This window comes from Drosophila yakuba, chromosome 2L (genome assembly GCF_016746365.2).
Source record: "Drosophila yakuba strain Tai18E2 chromosome 2L, Prin_Dyak_Tai18E2_2.1, whole genome shotgun sequence".
Taxonomy (NCBI): Eukaryota; Metazoa; Arthropoda; class Insecta; order Diptera; family Drosophilidae; genus Drosophila; species Drosophila yakuba.
In genome coordinates this window covers 8,439,622-8,462,690 of record NC_052527.2, presented here as the reverse complement: position 1 = coordinate 8,462,690, position 23,069 = coordinate 8,439,622, and the positions used below count along the sequence as shown (strand labels likewise).

The window sequence follows — 23,069 nt, the reverse complement described above, 5'->3', positions numbered from 1 at the left end:
TCGAATCGAATCGAAGCGCCCTGATTAAAACATCAGACCAGAGCTTGGAGTAAAGTTGTTCCACCAGTCCTGCTCCTCTACTCCTCTGGTGCTCTGCCACTCGACGACTCCTCTGCTTATCCCATGGAGTCTGTTTTTATTTATGCATGTTTAAACATATTTAATGTCATTACGGGCACCTCTTGCGCCCAGCGCCCATGCCACAAACACGCATTTAATTATCTGCCCGGCTCCACATGCCCCATGCGCATTAATTTAATGAACGCATGCATTTCACATTTTTATCATGTCCAATTGGAGGAGGGGCATTGCAGATCTGAGAGGAAACTGGTGGTAAATGGGGGGATCTGGGGTATCGCTGGTGTAGCCCGGTAGCTGTCCGGCCTGTTCCAATATATTTATTGCATCGTCGCCTTCAACGCGACTGCTCTGGTTAGCTGCCGTTGTTGTCGTCGTAGTCGCGTTTTTAATCGCATTTAATATTTCATTTTATTAAGCCAATCGTTGCGTCCAGTTGGCGGTGCATATGCATCTGCACATCTCCATCTCCATCTGCATCTTCATCTTCATCTCCGTCTTCGCGAAATGTGCAACGCCGTGTCCGCGGATGTCTGCTGATCGTCTGGCGAGCAGTGAGCAATTTGCTTAATGCTGTCATAAGGCTGTCAGTTTATCATTTGCATTGCGGCGCCTTTGGCGACATGGAGATGACACTTAATAAGTAGCCAACTTAGTTGCTACCAATTGGGAGCTGGCAGTTCAGTTTGAAGTTAGCAGTTGGCAGTTGGCACTTGGCTGTTGGATAGCTGATGGAAACGGACGAAATGCCGGACATTTTGCCCGACATTACTGCCATGTGGCTGCCACAACGCTGCAGCTGCAAGCTGAATACAAACTGCATTCCATTGGGCCAACCAAGCGAAGTATAGCAGAGCAATTGTCAATTGCACCACCCTACAAGAAATGCACAGAAAGAAATTCTATGCCTCAAGCTATTTAATGGTATTTCAAATATAATGAAAGCCAGATTAAATAAAAATATATTAGCAGGAGCGTGAAGAGGAAAAGTCTTAGCTCAATTAACCTATTTCTGGTTTCAATTTAATGTATCAGGTTCCAACCCCATCTAAAAGTTGTAAAGCTCATAGTGTGGGGGCAAAAAGGGGTAATGCAACTGCTGCCACTTATTGCGGCAAGTTTTTGTTGCTCCTGCTTCCTGTCGTCATAGGAGCTGCAAGTTGAAAGCGGATAGGATGCGAGGGTTGCTCAGAAATTCACAATATAATAAGTCATATTAATACAGCACTACGTATGTATGTATGCATTAATTAAATAACATAAAAAGAGTTTCATTACCTACTATAAGATACATTTTAAATTCAGTACTCAGCAATCTACCCTCGCTTCGCATCCATTGATACTTATGTCAATTACCATTCTCCGTTCGCCTCTTTGCAGACAAATGCCATGGACTCGGTTACAATTTGGTCGTCGTCTTGTCAATCAATTGGCATCGAGTTGGTGCCCAGAACTGGAAATGGCCAAGGATGACCGGCGAGCGTTTCCTGTTTCGGGTAAGTTGGTAAGTTAATACACGGACTAGGCTCTAACTTAATTAGCCACACGACAGACTGAAGACTAAAGACCAAAAGCACACGACCCCGACCCGTGGTGACCTCAAAGCTGAAGCAGGCGACTAATTTATCAAAATGGCCAGAAAAACTGAAATAACGCGGCGCATAATTAAATCAAGCTGGAAATGAAAAAAGAGTTAGGCAGCTAGATACAGATACTCAAATGCGTTTTAAACCGTTGCGCAACGCCTATTTCTAACAGTTTTAAATTTTGTTGAGACTTTTCTTTGGCGTTTTGTTTGAATTTTTCCTTTGCTTAATTGCCGCTTATTAATCGCAGCTCCGTTAATGGTTTCACAAACGAAAATCTAATTAATGAAATATTTTCGGCATTCCAGCCTACCGAAAGTATAATCAATCATAGCCCAAGACCCCATGATCTCACAGATGGTGGAGATTTTTGGGCAAAGTGAACTTGAGTGTGTTGACAAATTTGTGAGTTGCCGGCAGATTGACAGGAAAATTGAGTAATCAATCATGGGGCATCAAACGAAGCCGCCAACAAACAACTTGGCCTTCGAAAGGTCTGTTTAGTTAGTTATCCAAATCAAGTCTTATCAACTGATGATGCACGTCGTGGCCATTATTTAAATGCTAATGTTAATTAACGAAATCACGTTGGTCGAGAATGTTGACAAAAATCTCACAACCAGTAGTAGTTGTAGTTGCTAAAACAAGTTGATTCAGGTTTGCATTTATTTTTAGTCGCTGTGCCTCGCATGCGATTGAAACGAAATATAAAATTACATTAAATTACCGGATGTAATTGCGGTGGTCGTGCCAGTCGCCTCTCTCAGCCCGCTCAATGAATCACGGCCCGGCGCACACGAAATGCGTCGAAACAAAAGACTCAGGCAACGAACTCGAACCCAGACTCGAGCAACGAGGCACTTATGTCCAAATCAGGGAGACCAGCAAGCAACCCACACAGAAAGGTAGAAAAACTGAAAAATAAATGAAGAGAGACCCACACAGAAAGGCCAGTTGAGTGCTATCTTATCAGGGCTAACGATTTTGTCAAATGACAATTTTCTCGGCCCCATTGAATGCCTCTTTTTCACGCCATTCACTGACTTTTGTATGGTCCATTTAGTTGTCAATTATTTTTGATAGCCTCGGCCGAGGCAGCTGATAAGAACTTGTGACTAGCACAAGACTTGTTTAACAATCCCAGGAAATCCGTACATTGAAAAGGTGGGGAATAGAGGACCGCATCTTGGATCTTGGCTGTGGATCCAGCTACTGCCTCTCTCCGTTTTGGCCAAATTTGCATATTGAACGGCAGTTTGTCTTGAGCCTGAGCTTTTAGTTATGGCCGAGCATTAAATTTAACTATTAAGCCATTTTCGGTGGCCAGTTTTGTGCAGCTCGACTTTCCAAACATTGTCCCCTGACAGTGGTTCCCTATGGGAATTATTTCAATCTTTTTTTTCTGCCGGAATTTATGAGCCAAAAAGACACAGAGAGATAGACAGAATGATTAACATGAAGTGGAAAGGCATGGGAACCTTGGATTGGTTCAACTGAAGTGAAATGTTTAAAGCAATACAACTGTGTGGTATAAATAAATAGGAAAGGCAGATTTATGTCTTAAATCAGTGGATAACGATTGGCACACCCATGTGGGTATAAAGATTGGCAGTTGCAATTGAAAAAAAAAAAAAAACAATTGCAAGAGCTGACTTAATTTGATCATAAAAATGCGAATTATCTCCAGATGAAATTCATTTCTTGCAACTCAATCAAGAGGCATGCAACAGAGGCTGCTGACCTATATATGGTTAATAAGAACCAACTTACATGGCAGCAAATGTATGTAGGAATGCTGGTGGCAAGACCATACAGATATACATTTATACAGATATCCATATTGATATCTCCACCTCAGCTGCATTTCGGTTCGTGCAACAATTTTCGTCGAAAACAATTTTCAGAGCACGAAACGAAACGTAACGAAACGATCAGCGCAGAAAATGAGAAATTTTCGCCGTGCAACATATGCCACGCACGTAGAAACCAAAGCAAAAGCAAAAGCAAACGCAAACGAAACAGTAACAATCAGACAATCATGCACATAATCATGCCATCAATATATGGCAATTATCAATGAAATTTATAACAATCCACGAAATGTAACGAAAACTTAACCGACCAGTAAAAATTTAATTTTTTTTTTTTCAAAAAGGAGCACTCCGTTTTGAGGCTTCAACTGCCTGGACTGCAGCAGTTCGTCATCCTCGTTCTGCAAAGAGTTGGATGAAAAAAAAAAAAAAAATCAGGAAAAATACAGGGGAAAAATGCCAGAAACATGATCATGATCATGATGTGGCCAATGTTGCTGTTTTAGCCCCGTTCGCTTCGCCTTGTGATCTGCATCATAAAAACGTGCCAGATTGATGCGTGATTGAAATGCCAATTGGTTTCCAGTTGGACGCGGTTCGTTCTTCTGCTCTCTGATTCTGATTCTGATTCTGTTTCTGTGCTGTTCTGTTTCTGTTTCTAGTTGGAGTGTGCGTGCTGTTACCGTTAGCAACCCAATCTGCATTGTCATCTTGAACAATTAGAACCAGCAGAGATCCCAAAGATACATTTGATTTTGAGGTACCCAACATAGCCAAAACCTACAAACGAGAAAAGAAAAGTGGGAGGCTGCCAGATCTTTGGTGAGTATCTCAAGAGGAAGAGGGTAAAATCAATCCGCTAGATAAACAGTTAGAGCCATGGCCAAAAGGGGCGGCTGGCTGGAGGTGGCTGGAGGTGGCGGGCAGGTTTCCGTTGTCCACTTACCGTTGGGAGAGGTTTTGTCGCCATGACCATGACTTGTGGTCGCCGTATGTGGGTCACACGCTCTGACGAGGGTTACCACGATTTCTTGACGGGATTCGTAACGTTCGTAACGTAACGGAAGCGGGAGTCACATTACCCACTTCAGTTCAATACTATCTATCTTTCCGCTGCTTCGGGCATTGTGCTTTGTTACTAGTTAAACCAACAATAATTCAGCGGGAATCCAATGCAACATCATTTGGGTTTTCAAAATGAAGAATTTCTTTTTGCCTAGTGAAAGCAACCAAAATTGGTTCTTCCTTAAATAAGCATTCCCTTTTGGAATTATAGATAAAATGGTTGTATTTGATTTCCGAAAGTGTGTAAACCACCAGGTATATGGGCCTAATAGAGTGTTATCCATTCGACCATCTAGCACCCCATAAATATGCATGTCGTATAGTCACTGGATGGCGTGCTGTCGCAGTTGGCTGATGAATGGAGTCTGCTGGCGCCACCGGGAACAGCAGAACTATCAAACTCCACCGGATGGCTGGCCATCTAGGGCAACTTGATCGACTGGACCTCAGACTCCAAACGGCGACTCGCAATCGAAGTGGAAGCATCGGTGCAATAACATCTGGTAACAACAATCTGCGATGAAGAGCTTCTTTTCTTTCTTTTTTTTTGTACTTTTTGTTACTTACAACGTCTGCAACTTCCTCTCTTATCGCTGGCAACAAATTGACCATTTCAATTAATGAAACGCACTTAAACAGCAAAGTGTTTTGTTGCCCGCCGTTTGCCACTCAAGTGTTGGCGCTAATGAACATGACCAATCGTAAAGGCCAACACCGAGATGGTCCTTTATTTCTGCTACCACTGCTACTTCTGCCGCCTCCTCGTCCCGCTCACATTTGCATATTTTGTTGTCGAGATTAAGCGCGTAAATTTGTCGTTAAAAATCATGTTTGAGATCGGCCACAAGACACCGAGACACACACGCGATTGCCCAAGTAAAAAGGAGGTAACAAAATTCGAAACACAGGCAGCTGTAGCTGTAGCTGTTGATGTTGATTTTAACTGTTTCGATTCGAGTTCGTTTCTCGTATTTTGATTGCGAACCCCTCGATTTGATTGATGGCTGTCGCCTCACGGCGCATGCGCGGCATGTCTATGCCAACTGACGTACTGATTTACCGTTGCCTGATAAGCCAACTAACCGAAAAAAAACAAAAAAAAGGCCTGAGACCCGAAAAACGAGTGGCAATTACCTCAAGTGGAGCAGCATTTGGCATTTGCATAAATTGGCCTAAAACAAAAAAACCAAAAAACAGACAAAGATCGGGGGAAAATAGCCAGCCAAATGAAATGAAACGAGTTGGGGGGGCAATGAAATCGGAGCTTTCTTCGTGACTGGCGACGTTTTCCCAGCGTTTCGTCCTCTATAATGAGTGAAGTGAAGTGGTGAACCCAGGGGTCACAGATGTCCAGAGCAATTGGATGTTACAATTTGTTTTGGCCAACGACAAGTCAATTTGGGGTTACATGCCCTCGGCAGAAGTGGCCAACTATCAAGAAACTAGCTTTAAACCACTTACAAAGAGTTTAATTATTTTACAACTTACATTTTAGAAATCAGGCATTATGTCGAAGGTTCACTTCTTTCCCATCCAACCAGCATGTATAATGGAATTAACATTTTTGAATACACACCTACACCCAATAAGCAAGCAGAGCATGGAAATGCTCTTAATCCAACAGCTCCGTAATTAGTTTATACACCATTATAATTTTTAATTGACTCTGGCCGCCGCAAACAAGATGGAAAATGCTGTGCAGAAGCAGCGGGAAAATTTCAATTGTAATTTTATGCAACACGCAGCCGCAAAATGATTTTCACAGCAAATTATGCGGCCAACCGCAGTTGTAGCCGTGGAACATGCAACATGGATTTCCCACGCATGCCCCCAATGAATGAATACATACATATGTATGTATATAGAGAGATATATCTATAGCGCAGAAGCGACTTCCGCGACTTTAACCTGCCGCAGCAAAGAAGAAACCAAATTTGCGTTTTTGATTAAATCGTGGGATAGATCAAAGCCAGCTTATCATCCACAGAATCTGCTCGGTGTTCAGGTTTAGGTTTGCTTCATGGGAAAAGCTAGACTTGATGAGAACTCAGAGTCTTAGAATGACGGAAGTGGAGGCTGATGAAAGATTATGCCTCGGTGCTGACGGATTCATGGCACCATTAACTTGATTTTTATTGATTTCATTTCCAGAATTTCAACCAAATGAGGATTTGAAGAGTAATCTATGCATGCAGGTGAGTAATCAAATTTAAAGTGACAAAACAAGAAAAGCAAATATACCAGCTGCTGGTATATAGATCTCGGCACAGTTAATGGCACTGGAAGAATTCACGGGGTACTTTTTATACAACCCGTGATCTCTTAGTGGCATCTATGGTGCGAGAATAAAACATCCAAATGAAACAAAATCCAAATGAATCTAAGCTGAAAATGTGCTAATGTGAACTGCATTGATGCGGTAGCTCAAAGGAATTCAATTCTTGCTGATATGAAAGTAAATTAATAATTAGAGCGGCCTAATTAGCACCTCCAGTCGCAGAGTCAGTTCCGAACAAACAATCTAATTCATAAATATGAAATCTAAAGGCTGGGAAAACCTTTCCAAAAATCAAAAAAAAAAACTGAGAAAGGGAAGTGAGTGGAGCCGATCGAGGCAATGGAGAGTTTATGGGGCCGGACATGGTGGCAGCCTTGAAAAATCACCTTTCACACCGCCTAGAGTTCCCGGTTCTCTCTCTCTTGTTTTTTGTAAACTCTTTGTTTCTTTATTTTTTCTTTTTTACCCACAATTAGCAGTTCAATGAACCAGGTGGCCGCCGATTCTCAGCAGTCCCTTGAAGTTCCAGCCCAGCGGATGGAGGAAGAAACGAGCTCACAAAGTACCAATCTCCCGAAGAATAGCACAAAGCCCATGGATAATAGCCCAATGGAGCTGTTGGGCATGCCATCGCTACGAAAAAAAAAAAGAAAAAGATACATACAGATACAAAAAAAAATAAAGACTAAGCGAGGTAAAAAAAAGATAATTAACTTTTTTTCTTTTAGCACTAAGTATGCCAAAGAGGAAGCACTAACAACAGCAACAGCAAGAAATTACAACACATTACAATGGATGGGGGTTCGGCAAGTGTGAGAGAGTTCCCTTGAGTCGGCGTCGGCGCTAGCCATCTCTTTCTCCGCCCCTATATCCGTCTCTTTCCGCCGCTAAACGCTTCAATGATTTTGTCATGCATAAATTTTGCAGGTTTGCTGAAATTTCTGCACTCCACCAGGCGAGAATCAAATAAATTCCGGCACAAAACTCTTTTTCCCTGCTGGCCAAGTTCCGCTCGAGCACTTTTATGCGGAAAAGGGGCCTTTTTTTTTGTTAATGATGACGCTTCCTGTTTGCCGGCCGCTCATATACTTATACTTATACTTATACCTTTAAGACACCTTGAGCGTTGATAAGTCCCAGACGAGAAGCTTCAATTGAAATTTGTACTTAATTAAGTCTGGCATGGCGAATCGGCTTTTCTTTGATCGGCGGTTGGGAAGGAATTCTGAGAATTCGTCAAGTTGGCGATACTTGGTAGCAATTATTCACTAAAGATTAAAACAATTTTTTAATGCGCCAAATAAAATTCACAAATATACTTTCAAAATAAAAAATGGCAACGCATTTGTAGAGGCAATACACTTTTTTATAAGAAGTTGTGTCAACGTTTCTGTACTACAGAAAATAGTCTACATCCTAAAATTTAAAACTTTACAAATTCTTTGACCATCTTTTCTATAAGTTTACCTATTTTAATGTATATTTGAAAAGTCAGAGCTTAACTATTAGTAAATAAAACTTCTTCAAATAATACTTACAAATGCATATTTTTCAATATAATTTGTTGAATAAAAATAATAGCGTAATATATACACTAAATCCAGCGCTAAATATATAGCTACTTAAAATCCAGCAAAATAAAATGTGATTATTTGTTTAACAAATGAAGAAAATAAAAATATATATTTACGATTTGAATTGGCTTTCTCTTCAATATTAATGATGTGCTTTCAGTTGACAATGATTTCATAACTGCAATCTTTTCATATAAAATCCAAATAACGCTAACGAGCTGCAACAAAGTTGCATATGTTTCGTGTTATGTATAATGATATTGTTAATGCGATCGGCATTCCAATGGCACATTATATTAGTTACGGAAGTGCATGTATCCAGCCAGATGGTAGGGAAAACAAATTGATTGGCGGCAAATGGTTTAGATTTCTGCATAATTCAATGCGCACGCGTTCTGGTTTTAGTTTCGGCAATTTTCTTCTCCTTTATTTTCCCGCAGTCACAGCTGCAGAAAATGGTCAAGAAAACTTGGTGGGAAGAGCAAGGGAAGGGAAGTCGCAGGAGGGGCAAGTAGTTGGGTCTGCTCCGATTCGGAATCATTAAATAGAGGACAGGCGAAATCGAAATTGCAGTGCCAAAGTTGCCGCCTGCTGTTGCAGCAGTTGCTGTTTTCCGAAAACAGAGATGGCAAGATAGATTCTTCTTATCTAGGTACTTTGAATAGTACTGAAATACAGGAGCTTAGAATATTGTAAGTAACCTTAAACTTGTATGATTTTAACATAGGAAACGACCTCATTGCTCAAGCTTTTGCAATATTTATTTTAATTACACATTAATAGTTGTTTTACAGCTGTGACGATAGTCGTTTTTAGAATTTCCTTCATAATTTGCATACTTATTAGCCAATAAAAATTTAGCAAAACAGTTCAAGTCGGCATAAAGCTTAACTCATTTAAATAATAATACATTATTCACAAATTAATGGATAATGAAAAATGTGCATTCAGTGGGTAAGTTTAAATATATTCAAAATATTTATAATGATAACTGCGAATTAGATTTTTGATCTGGTTTTTTGTAAACTCTCTCAGTTTTTTTTTTGTAAATGTTGGTGATACTACAAAATGTACCTGGGTTACAAAGTTACGACTTGTACCTGAATCCTTGGCATCACTGGTGGCAAGTTGTTGTTGCTGGTGTCGCAGGGTTGTTGGGAAAATTTGAAAATTACCTTTAATCAGAGCGAAAATGAGATGGCTAATTTGAGTGTGCCGGAATCGGAATTTGGCTGGAAAATGGAAAATGCCGACTGTGGGAATTGCAGTTCCTGTCATTTCGGTCAGTGGGAAAACTTTTTTGGCGTGGGTGGGCGACAGAGACAGCAGCTGTGCGTCGGAATGCGTCCCGTCTCGTTCCCGCTTTCTTGATCCCAACTCGATGAGAACTGGACTTGGTTCACATAAACAAAAGCAATCGCTGACCATGTTATGCAAAATTGCCGCACGGCACAAAAAGATCTAGATTAAAATATCCCAGGCTTGCAACAACTATTCATCGTTTTGGAATATGACATCAGGATTCGTCCTTAGCTGACATCACTTTTAAAATTTCTAAAAAATTCGAGCTATAGGAATATTTGCTTATGAAATATATATCCCTTTAGCAGACGGAAAGGATCAAACTTGTTTATTTTACCTCTTATAAGTTGACAAGGAACTTAAGCTTACTTTAAATGTTTGGCCAAGTGATCAGCGATTTCTCACTGTGCATGTAGAAAGAGAGGCAGCTAGCACGCGCTTCGCTCGCCTGTTTTGATCTATGAGCTGCGATTACGAGGCGCAGCTAAAAGCTGCACAAATAAAGCGCGGCGATCTGCTCAAGTTGATCCCCAAGTGAGGCAGCTGCTGTGGATTTCTACTCTGCTCCGTTGCTGCCAGCAGTTGCAAATGATGATGAGGCAGCGGCATCAACAACAATAACACCGCAGCAACAGCCACAACAACGACAACAACGCGACTCGGGCCAGGAGGCCATGACAAGCGACAAGTTGTCGTTAGGCCCAAAATTAGATGCATTTTGTATGCCAGGCATAGATCGCTGGCGAGAGCAATAGCTTACACTGCAAAAAACCCTCATTCAATCGTAAAAAAGTAGATTGGAATATTATGTATCGTACAAATGCAGTTGTATTGGTTTGATATATTTCAGTACTCATAATAAAACTCAATAGTACTCATAATAAAACATAAAAGTGTAGAATATTTTGAAACGTCAGTTCATAAATCGTAAGAGCTTAGGCTTCAGCAACTGTTTTCTCTCAGTGTAGCCATTCACCTATGTGGGAAAGAGGAGGCCAGGCAGCGAGCTGACTGCAGTTATGGGCTTAGGGTAAACATTTGGCGACGCATCAATGCAGCTGGCCAAGAGCTACAAAAACAGCAACTACAACAACAACACCATCGAAACATCGTCCACCAACAACAAGTACAACAACAACAAGATCTACAACAAGAGCTGCAACAACAACATTAAGCTGCAGCTTGTGGAGTGTGCAAATATTTTAGCAGCAATTTTCAGCTTAAATGCCTGCAAAACGAGGCGCATCGTGTGCCCAACAGCTTTTGGCGGCTCAGAGGTTTTCTTTATATTTCCCACTGGCATGTGGTATGATAATTATGTCCAGAAGTTGCCAACCAACCATATTCGTTGCTGCGAATAATATGAGAAATGGTACTATTCATTTTATTACCAACTGTTTTTGCATTTCAGTTAAATAGTTTAGTTGTTGTTATATTTTAAGATAGTTCTGAAATAGTAATTTGGTCGGAATAAAATCTTCTGAAGTTACAATAAGTTGTATATACATATATAATATAAATTCTAACAATCTGATTTCCGCCTAGAGGAACATAACATATGAATATGTAAGTATATCTTGTGAATCACCTGCCAATTAGCTGGAATCACACGCAGAAGGGGTTACTGAGATACTTTGCCGATTATACCGACATTAGTTGCACAAATTCTAACTAATAAGATTGGTTATGCACTTTGCTTCAGATCAAATTATAATTATTCTGAAACGTGTGTAATTAAAATGTTTTATTCCAGCTAAATTTTGTTCTAAACACATTTACTTGTTACACAATCTACAGAGGAATCTTGTGAAGAACCTATATCTTATAGAAACCCCCCAATTAATGGAAAGCAAACGCACATGGGGTTATTGATTTCGATTACCTGCCAATTAAGTAATATCTGAAACGAGTTAGCGCCGCCCTTGTAACCAGGTATTCGGATAGTAGAGCTCTCTGTTGTTCAGATACTCTCTCTTTGGGTTGCGGGGAATTTCCTAGTGCTAATTAGTAAGCGGCGTACACGTGATGGCAATGACTCTTGATATCGGTACATAGATCTCACAATGCAAAACAGATGCCCAGTTCTCAGTTCCAAAGATCTCAGATAGCTCAGATATCTCAGGTCTCGTATTGCGTCAATGTGTGACGACCTCGAAGGCGGATCTTCGTGGATATCCCTAAGTCAGAATCCAAAGTTCGTTTGTTTTGGTATTCCGCTGGTCTGTCCCTGAATTTGTGCAGCAACCCCGTTCCCGATTCGAGTTTCCGTTATGCCCAACCCCCCCTCCACCGAAATCGTTGCGTGTTGATTGATTTTATGCGAATTTCTGATACAAATTTATTAACAATTCAAATTGCAAGTTGAAGTTAAAAACTCAAGGCAAAAGGAACGGAAAGAGTTGGTTTGAAATTCAGCGGCTGTCAAACTGTTTTGGTTCGAGCCCATGAAGCGCTTAGCTCAGAAATCAACCAAGGTGGTGAGTTTAGTTGCGTGCCTAACTAGGCTGCGGTGAGTTTATTCATTTGAATTTGATTTGAGTAATTCTCTGTTAACATTCATAATTTGAATATTAATTGCTTTGCTAGTAAGTAAATTATGAAATCCATTACTTGGTTACATATTCAATCTTGCGCTTTTGCAACTGATCAATTTGTTTTGAGTACTCAGCTGACGCTTGCTTGGCGCGAAGAGCAGCTTCATTTAAATCGTAAATCGAAAAGGGGTGATAGTTGTAGGTGAACCTTTTCCTCTGCCCGTCAACAGGTTGATCCTGATTTTGAACACACTTTGGGCTTATGAAGTAGGGTAGCTTCATAGTGGTCGGTGTCTCTTCAGCTTTCTGTTCCGTTTTTTCCTTGGGAACTGCATAGGATTTAATCAAAGTCGGAAAACTGCGTATATGGGTCAGTGGCCAGTGAGGAAGTTTCTTTGCGCTGCCCCTAATCATGGTCAACATATTTCCTGGAAACGGAGACAGGAAGTAGTATAGGTTTTTTTGGGATGATGGCCAAAAGTCAAGAGGGTTCGCTTACTAGCTTAGTTTTTCTCGTTCTCGTTTGCTGAGCTCCCCGAAATCGGTTTTTGTGTGTGCTGCTTTGTTTGTGGCCCACGGACTTGACATTCGCAGCGCAGGCAAACTGTTTTCCAGTTCTTCATCACTTGTTTTTCTTTTCCCGCTTTTCCTTTTGGCCATGTCAGCCCATTGTCAAGCCGAAGGGCTTAAGGGCTGCGCTTTTGATGAACTTTTAAGTGATTTCCTGCCGAGGACTCACTTGCGTCATGCACAACAGCTGCAAGTAGCTCACCATGTCACTTCAACGGGGTTTTTTCTTATTTAATTTACCAAATTTTGACGTTAACCCATGTCGAGGCGATAAAGTTGTGCAGCTTGTCATTACTTAAAGCTAAGCCAAGTTGAAGGGTACATTTAAATCTGGAAATCAATATTTATCGTTATTATTAGTGTTGGTTCATCTAAGAAACTTTTGCTTCTGGAACAGTTTAAATAAAATTGTGAAAATTACTTAAGTCTGCCTGCGAAATTAAAGGCATTTTATTTATTTCGAAGAACATTTTCCTGATTAATATAAATGATGGCTGACTTATTAACACCTTAGAGCTTAAATCAAAATATGTACAAAGTAAAACTTGGCAATTTACAAAGTATTCCCGGCAATCTCCCAATCAAAGTGGCTTACACCCGACCGCAATTTTCATGCTCCTCTGACTGGTTTTCATTACTTTTTGCCACTTTGTTATTGCCTTGCCATCTAAGCCAACATTTTCTCCTCCCCCAAGTGAAACACTCAAGTGCAACTTTAGTTTTAAGTGTACACGAGTCAAACTTTATGGAATGGAGCAGACAACTTTCACCATGCCCACGTCCTGCTGTTTATTATTAAAAAATTTGTAGCCACTCCGCTGTCCCAAGGAAACTTGGCTCCAGGGTTTTATGGCCAAGTTGCGTGCACATGAAGGTTGAATTGTGTGTGGGACGGCAGAGGGGGGGTGGCGAAAGTCGTGTGTGAAAGTGCAGCATCCATGACCAAAGTGTCAGAGTCCATGAAAGGCGATTAGGGTCAACTGGCTTTGGTTAGTTGGCCAGAAGGAGCCACAATGCAGAGCCAAAGCGAAAAATCCTTTACCACCTGTGGACGACACTGAAATCTGCTGCTGGTGAGCTAGTCACACTTAATTGGCGAATTGACATGAATTAAGTTTGCAAAAAGAACATGCCGACTTCGTCGAAGTCCAGCAGCCTTTCTCGAATAATGTGGTTTATTTTTTTTTTTTAACATTTTCACATTGATGCAGTTGACTAACTATCGAGTAACACGAAAACAATTAAACTTAGAACTAAAGTTAGCGGGATGGAAAGCGTTAGAGCTTGTGTTAATTTCTTGGCAGAGTTTGCTGTATGCATTAGAAGGGAGAAGGGAGAAGGGACGAGAAGCTGAGAGTATAACCAAAATCCCCGACTCTAAGCTAGGTGAACACAGGATTCGATCTAGAACTTATAGTCTAAACATATTCGTGGTCCGGTTGGCAGATCGCTGAGGTCGCTGGTTGGAGTTTCGTATGAGTTCAGTTGAAGATTGGGTTGTTTCAATTCCGTTTTCTGAAGGATTTACCAGTTCTTGGAACGACGCTCGGCGCTGCTGGCACGCAGCTCCTCGCTCTCCCGCCGACCATCCGAGCGGTCATCCAGTCTGTCCAGCTGCCAGAGATCGTTGTTCAGCAGGCGGCGTCCATTGGACCAGCTCAGTGCAGCTCCAGCTCGTGCGGCATTACCATTCAGCCGGGTGGTTATCAATCCGTTGAGGTTTCCAGACTCCAACAGCAGCGGCGAACTGATCAGCTGCGCCTGAACGGTGGCACTGGAGGGCTGACTGAGGATCAGCGGCTGGGCACTGCGATCGATGGTGATGCGAGCATTGGGCAACTGGCGCCAGGCCTCCAGGTCGCGTTCCCTGGTCAGCAGAGTGGTGGTCCTCGAGGAGCTGGTGCTGGTGCTGGTGGCGGGCAGACGGGAGGCGAGCAGAGTGGGCGGATGGGAGACCACGGTGGCCTGAATGCTGGGCAGGCTTTGGGCCAGGAGCAGGGTCTGCTGGTCGAGCAATCGCTGGCTCTGGCTCTGACGACGCTCCGCTTGCTGGCGGCGATCCTCGCGATCACGCTGCTCCCGATCACGCTGCTCCCGCTCCCGGAGTTCACGATCACGGAGTTCACGCTCGCGCAGCTCCCGATCCCGAAGTTCCTTTTCCCGCTGCTGGCGCTCGCGCTGTTCCCGCTCGCGCTGCTCCCGCTCGCGTTGCTCACGATCCCGCTCCTCGCGATCCCGCTGCTCCTGGAGGCGCTGCAGATCCCTCAGTTGCTGCTCCTGCTGCAGACGCTGCTGCTCCTGCTGCTGCACCTGCTGCTGGAACTGCTCCATGAGCTGTTGGGCCTGGTTGCGTGCCTGGTTCTCCGATTCGCGACGACTCTGCGCCTCCAGCTGCAGTTGACTGGCCTGCTGGGCCTCTGCCAGAGATTGGGCTTCCGCAATGGCCTGGGCAGTGAGACGGGTCTGCAGTTCCTCGAGGCTGTTGAAACGGGACGAACTGGAGGCCGAGAGTCTTTGCTGCTGCTGCTGCTGCTGCTGCTCATCCAGACGCTGCTTGGACACAATGGCATTGAAGCCACTCACATCGTCGGCGGTGTACTCCACAATGCGACGGGTGCCATCGGGTTCGATCAGGGAGTACTGACCCTTGACCAGGTCGCCATCGCGCTTCTCCTCCTGCCGCTTGTCGTCGCCGGTAAGCGAATCCCTCACATCGTAGGCGAAACTGTACTGCGGACGACTGTCGTAATCCTCGCTAGAATTGGGTGCCAAGGTGGTGGCATCATCGTCATCGTTGCCATCATCTCGGTTCAGATCTCCACGCAGTTGCTGTTGCTGCTGTTGGAGGCTGGAGGATTTGGCCAGCTGGCTAAGATCGATGGGACGCAGGAACGCCGAGTTGGCCACATTGCAGGTTAGAAGACTCAGGCAGAGCAACAAGTATGTCTGAAAACGGAAAGGATGCACACAGGATACGAATTAAATGGCTATGCGGTATAAATCAACCGTTGGCCTCATCAATTTGTCATTCCACAAAAGGTTCTCCCATTTTATTTGTTAGTTGCGATGGGTCATAAATTAAAAACGACAACAGGCGATTCATGTTGCTGAACAAAAAACGCTGGGATTTGTTGGCTTGTCTGACTCTATTGGCTGTCAAGTTTGCAAAAGGATTAAGCTCAGTTGCCTGAAACAATACTATACTATACACTGCCAGCTGATGGTAGATAGGTAATACATTTTTAACTTCGAAATAGCAATTAATCTTGAATTAACACTGTGACAACTTAAATAACTTATTTCATGATTTCTGCATTTTAGAGAATATTTTAGTTAAATGTTCTTTTACCTCCTTTTTTAACCAAATTTGTTTATGCAAATGTATAGAGATTTTGCTAGCGTGTTTAATCTTTTTCATTCCCAACCAAGCTCGTTTGGTTTCCATTTGGCTTATGCCACATCTCGGGGATTTTAAATTGGCCTAATACGCTTGGGTCCTTATCGTTTTGTATTTTTGATTATCCTGATTTATGGCCCCAACTTCCACTTTGCCGCATTTACATGGCGGCAGAGCAGCAACGAGAATTTATGGCCGGCAGCGGTTGACGGAAAACTTACCCGTTTCATGGCTGCTGACGTTAAGTATTCGACTAGTTGGCTAGCTGCTGGTTATTGCTGGTTATTTGTTTGGCTACTGCTACTGCTGCTGTTTCCCGTTTGCTGCCGATGGCGAACTGATGCCACCACCAACGCCCACTGGCCATTTTATAATGGCAGGGGAAAAAGGGCCATCGCCAGAACCTGACCACACCTGATACGTTGGACGGGCCACCAGCTTTCAAATTTGTTTAGTTAGGGTTACAAATGACCTTCCACACGAGGCATGGATACAGCTACAGCTACAGCTACAGATGCAGATAAATTGGAGCTGTGCACTGCAGCATTCACTTTTGAGCAATGCCAGTACGAAATTGTCAACCAGTGGGCCAAAACAATGTGAACGCTGCAAGTGGGTGGCAAATCGGTTGGCGCTTATGAAAACGGCCAGCAAACATGGCCTACGGAAATTGGAAATAGGCCTGTCTTTGTTGCGCTTCGGTCTCATGAATTTGAAATTTTGTAAGCCCTCATCCAGCCGATATCCAATTGCAAAATGCTCCAAAAAACCAGGCGTCGGCATAGAAAGCAAAAAAAAAAGGGGGGACATTTGATAGCTGAACGCAGGTAAGTAAAAGAGGCGCCGGGCTGGAACGCTCACCTTAATGGACTTCCCCTGTAACCAGGCACACTTTATCGATTATCTCGATTCATTATCCGACAGGTTTTCCATCATCATGCGTAGTAACGAGAGCCGTGGCACATTTGTTGTCTTTTGCGGAGATAGTGATAGTTTGTAGGAAGTGTAGATCTGGTCAACGGATGTGGTTTTTGGTTTACGCAATGAAGGCGATTGATTTATGATTTGTTGTAGGCAGTTGGACAGCAGTTGTGTGTTTCCAATTATGATTTTATTAGGAGTGTAATAGAGTAATTGCATCATGGAATTTACAAGCCAGAATAAAAGGGTGGAAAGCAGCTCTTATATTGTTTGTATTTAAACAGCTATCTTATGCCTTGAATTTATTGCACACATTTTAATTTCATGTATAACTGGACTTACAAATTTTAATCAGCTGTAAAATAAATATTATATATTGTATTATGAATCTTGGATTATTAGGAATTTCACTTTAGGTAATAGATTGTAAGTAGAATAAGGAAAATCAACAAATAGTAACTGATAGTTACTCCAAGAAAGAGTCAATGATTCAGTACTGATTATTCAATGGTTTGCTTTACCACATGAGCTGCAGCAATAAAATTGACAACTGACAAATTGGCACAATAGTGTGCCAGCTATCAGTGGAATCTATAGCCAAAGATTAATGTGCTCGACCTTAAAGTAATCTTTTATGATACACTCATATATGAGTTGGACACATTAATGGGTGGGCCCGAGATAACTCGGCTTTGGGATGCGTACTAACTTTATCAGCTGCAAAAACAAAAGTGGGGCCAAAACATCAGCGAGAACATCTGTGTCAGTGCGTTCGTAAACAAAAAGAAATCTCCAACGTGATCCAAACAAAGGGGCCCCAACAATAACAGGAGGCAAAGGAAAACCCCAAGCAAAAAAGCAAAAAAGCACAGGCAACTGGCTGGAAAAAATTGTCATGCATGACTGAAATACAAGAGTGAGAGCAGAAGTGGCACTGTAAAGAAAAAAATATACAAATCACATTTTTTAAGGCCTTAAAATTATTTACCTAATAACATAACATATTAAATATTACATATAATATCTGTTATAAGTAGGCTTACTTTAAGTAGAAAATTTAATTGTTAATAGCTTACAGCTTTCTAGGGAAGTCAATAGTTTAATGGTTAAAGCCACATGAGAACTGAGCGAACATATATTTTCTCGCAGTGCAGAAACAGCGAAAAAAGCTAAAGACCTGATCCGCTCTGTTATTCATGCCGTGGAGCATAGTTTTAGGCGCCGCCAGTTCGGTTGTCCAACATGTTGGACACTTTTTCCAACCACCCAACCACCCAGTTTTCCCTACCCCTGCCCCTTCCCCCCACCCCTCACCCATCGCCAGCTTTGTTTGTCTTTGATGCGCGTTTTCCGCTTGTTTTTCTCGCCGGACGGGGGAAATTGAATGCCCAACAGCCGACAGTCGGCCACGTTGTAATTGAGTTGGCCGTGTGGAATGGGAAAATAGTTTCGCCAATTCCGACACGAATCGCAATGCAGTTGTACTCGTACATGGAAAATCCCTATCCCTGCGCCGCGTACGTTGTGTTCAACTTCCATTTGCCAGGGGGTAATTAATCATTTTTCACTTTTTCATTCGATACGGAAAATGCGCTCAACAATTTCTCACCATTTGCAACTGCCAAAAGGCAATTAGAGTCGACACATTCACTGTGTATTAGCGTTCATTAAAAAATCACATGCAATTGCCACCGTAATTTCAATTAGGTTTCTTGTGTATCTGCTGGCTTGCTCCTATTTGTTTCAATTAAATTGCACACAATTAAATGCGAGCGAAAATGATTAAGTTGTTTTATTAGAAATAGATTATTGTAGTGAGCTAAAATTTTTGGAATTTGTGGAATATTTCGTGAAGTATTACTCATTAAAAAAATACCTTTTAAAAAGGTTAAAACTAGTGAAAAGCTTCATTACAGTGCACTTTAACTATTGTATATTTACTTAGCTTTAAGTATAATAGTTACCACAAACCTCAATGCTTTTTCAAAAGACGTTCTTTGCCTTTATGAAAAATAAGGAACTGCTTATATTAACCAAGTGTAATTGCATTCTGTTGATTTTTGTGGCATGTGCAACACCAAGAAACGCAGCAAAATGCAACGAAAAGTGTGATTACTTTAGTGCGGCATCCCAATTCTGAATTCCGCAGGGCTTGGCAATCAAATTGCGTTTTTCGGCCAGAGGAGGCAATTCCATCTGCGGTAGGAGGACTCGTGACCAGATCTCAGATCTGCCTCCATGTGCGGGAGGTGCATGGCTTTTGGAACTGATGCCACCAATGCCAGGACTCTGATTGAGTGGAAGCCTCAACGGGGGCTTTTTAGACAGACAGACAGCCGGGCCCGGTTGAGTGTTTCAATTTATTTTTCATATTTTTGTTTAACCGCTTTTTGTTTTACTTTCCTATTTGGGGAAGGCTAAATTCCCCCGGTTCGGGCGCACAAAATGCCAAAAGTTAAAATAAACAGTAGAGCCAGGAGTGCGGCGAAAGCAGTCAGTCGCCAGTCGCCAGTTGCCAGGAGCAAGGACAACATGCAGGAAGGCAGGAAACACTTGAAAAAGTGTGCCAACAATATTTCTGCCATCTCTCGCTCCTCGCACCTCGCAACTTGCTCCTCGGTCTTCGGTGTCTGTGTGCTTTTGTGCTATTGAAAAGGAAATGAGTGGCAGGCAGAAAAAGTTAAATCACCTCCAGCAATTGGGCCTGCTGTGGCTCCCAACTCTATGGATGCTTCTAAATGGGTGACTCGATGCGATGCTTTTGGGCTGGGCTGCTAGATTGCTAGACTGTTGGATTGTGTGGCCTGTGTTTTGAGTGCTGCTCCCTGGGGTGGCGTATGCGCAATATTCGCGCATGGGCCTCTAAGCTGCGGCTTGAGAGCCCCACATTTGTCGCATTTTCTACTGTCCTCCGTGTGATTCTATTTTATTTCATTTTTTCGCATTCTTTTTCGATTTGGTTTTGTTTTTTCGATTTTCTATTTGCCGTGGGAAATTGCTTTCAATAATGACGCAAAGTGTTACTGGGGGGATATTTTTAATGGTTGCTTGGGCGCTGTGCGTTCGACAGATAGCGCCATCTGTTGGCGACAAATTTTACCGACGCTGCCCCTTATCGCACCTCTCACGCAGCACTGAGAGAAATGTGTGTGGTGATCACAATGTCTTGGTTATTAGCAGAACAAACGAATATTAATATCACATCATTTGACTAATAATCAAAAAGTATTAAAAATTATATAACAATTTAAATTTAAGTCAGTTTTTAAACCGATTAGCTCAGTGCACTATCGACATCACTTCAGGCAATTTGTTCGCTCACTCATCGTTGCGTTGGCATCAATAAATTGCCGCGGTAGCGTCGCGTTGCGTTGCGTGTCCTTGGCCACATCCTTCTCCTTCTTGCCACGAGTCCTTGGACGAGTGTGCGCCAATGTTCGCGTTTGTCCGGCGCCTCTTTCCTGGTCACTTGTGCAGTCCATTGTCCGTTGTCCAGCGCACTTTTCCGGCATGCAACGCCAAGGGCTTTTCCTCATTTGCATTTCGAGTAAAAGGCTTGCTGTCTACTGAAATATTTTTAAATATATTTCTCATTTCCACGGCGGCATGTTCACATTGCAAGGGGTTTTCGGTTGCGAGATGCTATCACTTTTCATCTTCGCAGCATGCACGTCGATTCAGAATATTAAAAATTAAGTCAAGTTACACTAAAAATATATATTGCAATTGGCATCTAAAAATTTAAAACATTTCGTATATCAAACGGCTAAACTTAAAAGAATTTAATATATATATTTATGTATATAGTTATACTTATTAAAAATGTAATTTAAAAAGTTTGAACGGCATGTCTAGGTATTTTTCAAAACCCTTTTTGCGTTAACTCTTTAAATTCCCAGTAATGCCCAGTAATTTCCCATCAAGTAACAGCGAAACGTAATGCAGTGGAAAAAGTTCAGAATTCAATTATTACCGCTTGGTAAGAGTTTTAATTAAAAATCAGTCATATAATGTGCCTGTGAGCTCCGGGTGCTTAAAAATTGAGCATCGATTCGCTGAGGCTTTTAAGTTTGATTAAATTCCTCGCATAAAAAAGGCAAAGCAACCGAAAATGTGTTTGCATCACGTACACACTTTTGGGTGCCCCAAAATGGCCCTAAATAAAATATTCGATGTCTCCCGTCATAAGCTAATAAACAGAAATAAAATACAGTGCGAAAATACAGAACGAAAGATATTCACCCAACCAACCAAAAAGCTGTGAATTTAAAGTGATACTAAAACAATTTCAAGGACAATTTGCGGACTTTGAAAAATACAACTTACATGCACTTAATTTATATTTTCCATTGATTGGCGCACAATTTTTTATTTCAATTACAGCAACACAAAGCAGCCTGATTCCATAGAGATTTATGCAAGGTTTACAGCAACAAAATATACAAACAGAGAAATCAGAATAAAAGTTGTGTATACGTAAACAATTCATTTCACTTTAATGTGCCATTGTTGTTCGGTCGAAACATCAAAATCTCCTCTCCGTACGCCAAACTGTTTATTTGCGTATCGCGACGGGGCCAATTAATGAAATTTCATTTTCCCGCGTTGATTGCGCCACTTTTGGTCCATTTCAGGGGGGCCAAAATCAATAACAATACGGTGGCCGGGTCGAGAAATCCATTTAATTAAACACTCGCTCTATATACCTCTTGCCCGCACTACGACGGCAAAGAGGGAATAGGCCATCTTCAGGGTGGCGAAAAAGGCGTTCAAATTCAGCTCGATGAGTCCTCCTGCCTTGATGATCCACAGCCTGTTCCGCAGTGTTAGTTGTGTGAAGACGAGCATATCGAAGCGATGATCCCGCGATTGATCGTACCATCTGCTGGAGAAGATCGCATATGGTAGGCGTTCCACCTCCTCGGCCACTTCGCTGGCAAAATAGCAGCTGGGAAAGAGCTGCACGCAGACGACGCCGAAGAACACCAAGTAGTAGACCATCGAGATGGTGTCGCTCACAAAGAAGAGCATGTAGGACACAATGATGCAGAGAGTGGCTCCACAGCCACCCAGCTGCACCAGTTGCACCTCGCTGATGGTGCGACGCACCAGGTGGTGGAATCTACATTCGCGGAGAAGTTGGAACCAGTGAATAATCCAGTGATAAGTTAATCAAAACTTACCGCACCAATAGCTTATGCTGCTCAATGTACTCCCGCAAGCGCTGATGATTCGTCGCCGTTTCGTCCTCCAAGTGTCCCAGTTGAGCCATGCGAATGGACCACAGGTGGACATGTCCGGCCAGAAGGCACAAGGTCAGTGGGGTATAGGTATCGTTGCCCAGACCCTGAAAGCCTTCCACAACCATGCTAAATACCTGATAGCCCAAGGCCACGGCGCCCAGATAGCTATTGCTCTCCAAGTCAAATGGGAAATAGGCTGGATAGATAAGTTCCCATCGTCCGCTAATAATCTGCACGAGAACGCCGAACAGGAAAACCGCATAGACCATGCTAAAACTGCCATAGAGACACCGTGTGAAGAGCCTGGCATGGCAATACACGTGATCCTGATAGTAGCGATGCTCCAGTTCGCTGTCAATAAATGCGTCCAATTGCCGGATAAGTGATTCGATTTCCACAATCTGCGGCAAGTGATACAAGTGGGCCACGTGCTTCAGACTGCAGGCCACGCAAGTCAGGGACATGGTAAGGTTCTTCATGAACTCAGCCGGAGATGGGAGTAGCAGAAGATGCAGCAGCAGGTGCAGTGGAAACCACAGGGTGACCAGGATATGCAGCCACAGCACGTAAAGGCGTTGGACAGGACGCGGTGAATCCTTGAAGAAAGTCGGCACCAGCAATCGCATGCAGATCCAGAACGGACGATAGAAACTAAGACTATCGATTATGACCATTGTGCAGCTAATGCATATTTCCCAGCAAGGCTGAAG

The 23,069-nt window shown here is 42.6% G+C and overlaps 3 protein-coding genes across 3 annotated transcripts; all 3 read right to left on the bottom strand.

Annotated features, from left to right (window-relative positions):
* Positions 1–12,176: 12,176 nt before the first annotated feature.
* LOC6527320 lies at positions 12,177–12,832 on the bottom strand. Its single transcript, XM_002088377.4, has 2 exons — positions 12,728–12,832; positions 12,177–12,656 (listed from the first exon to the last, which is right to left on the bottom strand). The coding sequence occupies exon 2, from the start codon at positions 12,649–12,651 to the stop codon at positions 12,301–12,303; it is 351 nt and encodes a 116-aa protein (XP_002088413.1). The 5' UTR covers positions 12,652–12,656; positions 12,728–12,832; the 3' UTR covers positions 12,177–12,300.
* A 1,076-nt stretch (positions 12,833–13,908) lies between these two features.
* On the bottom strand, positions 13,909–16,566 carry LOC6527319 (trichohyalin). Its single transcript, XM_002088376.4, has 2 exons — positions 16,417–16,566; positions 13,909–15,744 (listed from the first exon to the last, which is right to left on the bottom strand). Exons 1-2 carry the CDS (start codon positions 16,423–16,425, stop codon positions 14,323–14,325), a joined length of 1,431 nt encoding a protein of 476 aa, XP_002088412.1. The 5' UTR covers positions 16,426–16,566; the 3' UTR covers positions 13,909–14,322.
* Positions 16,567–21,593: 5,027 nt separating this feature from the next.
* Positions 21,594–23,033, bottom strand: LOC6527318 (odorant receptor 33c). Its single transcript, XM_002088375.3, has 2 exons — positions 22,300–23,033; positions 21,594–22,238 (listed from the first exon to the last, which is right to left on the bottom strand). The coding sequence occupies exons 1-2, from the start codon at positions 23,031–23,033 to the stop codon at positions 21,815–21,817; spliced, it is 1,158 nt and encodes a 385-aa protein (XP_002088411.1). The 3' UTR covers positions 21,594–21,814.
* Positions 23,034–23,069: the final 36 nt, after the last annotated feature.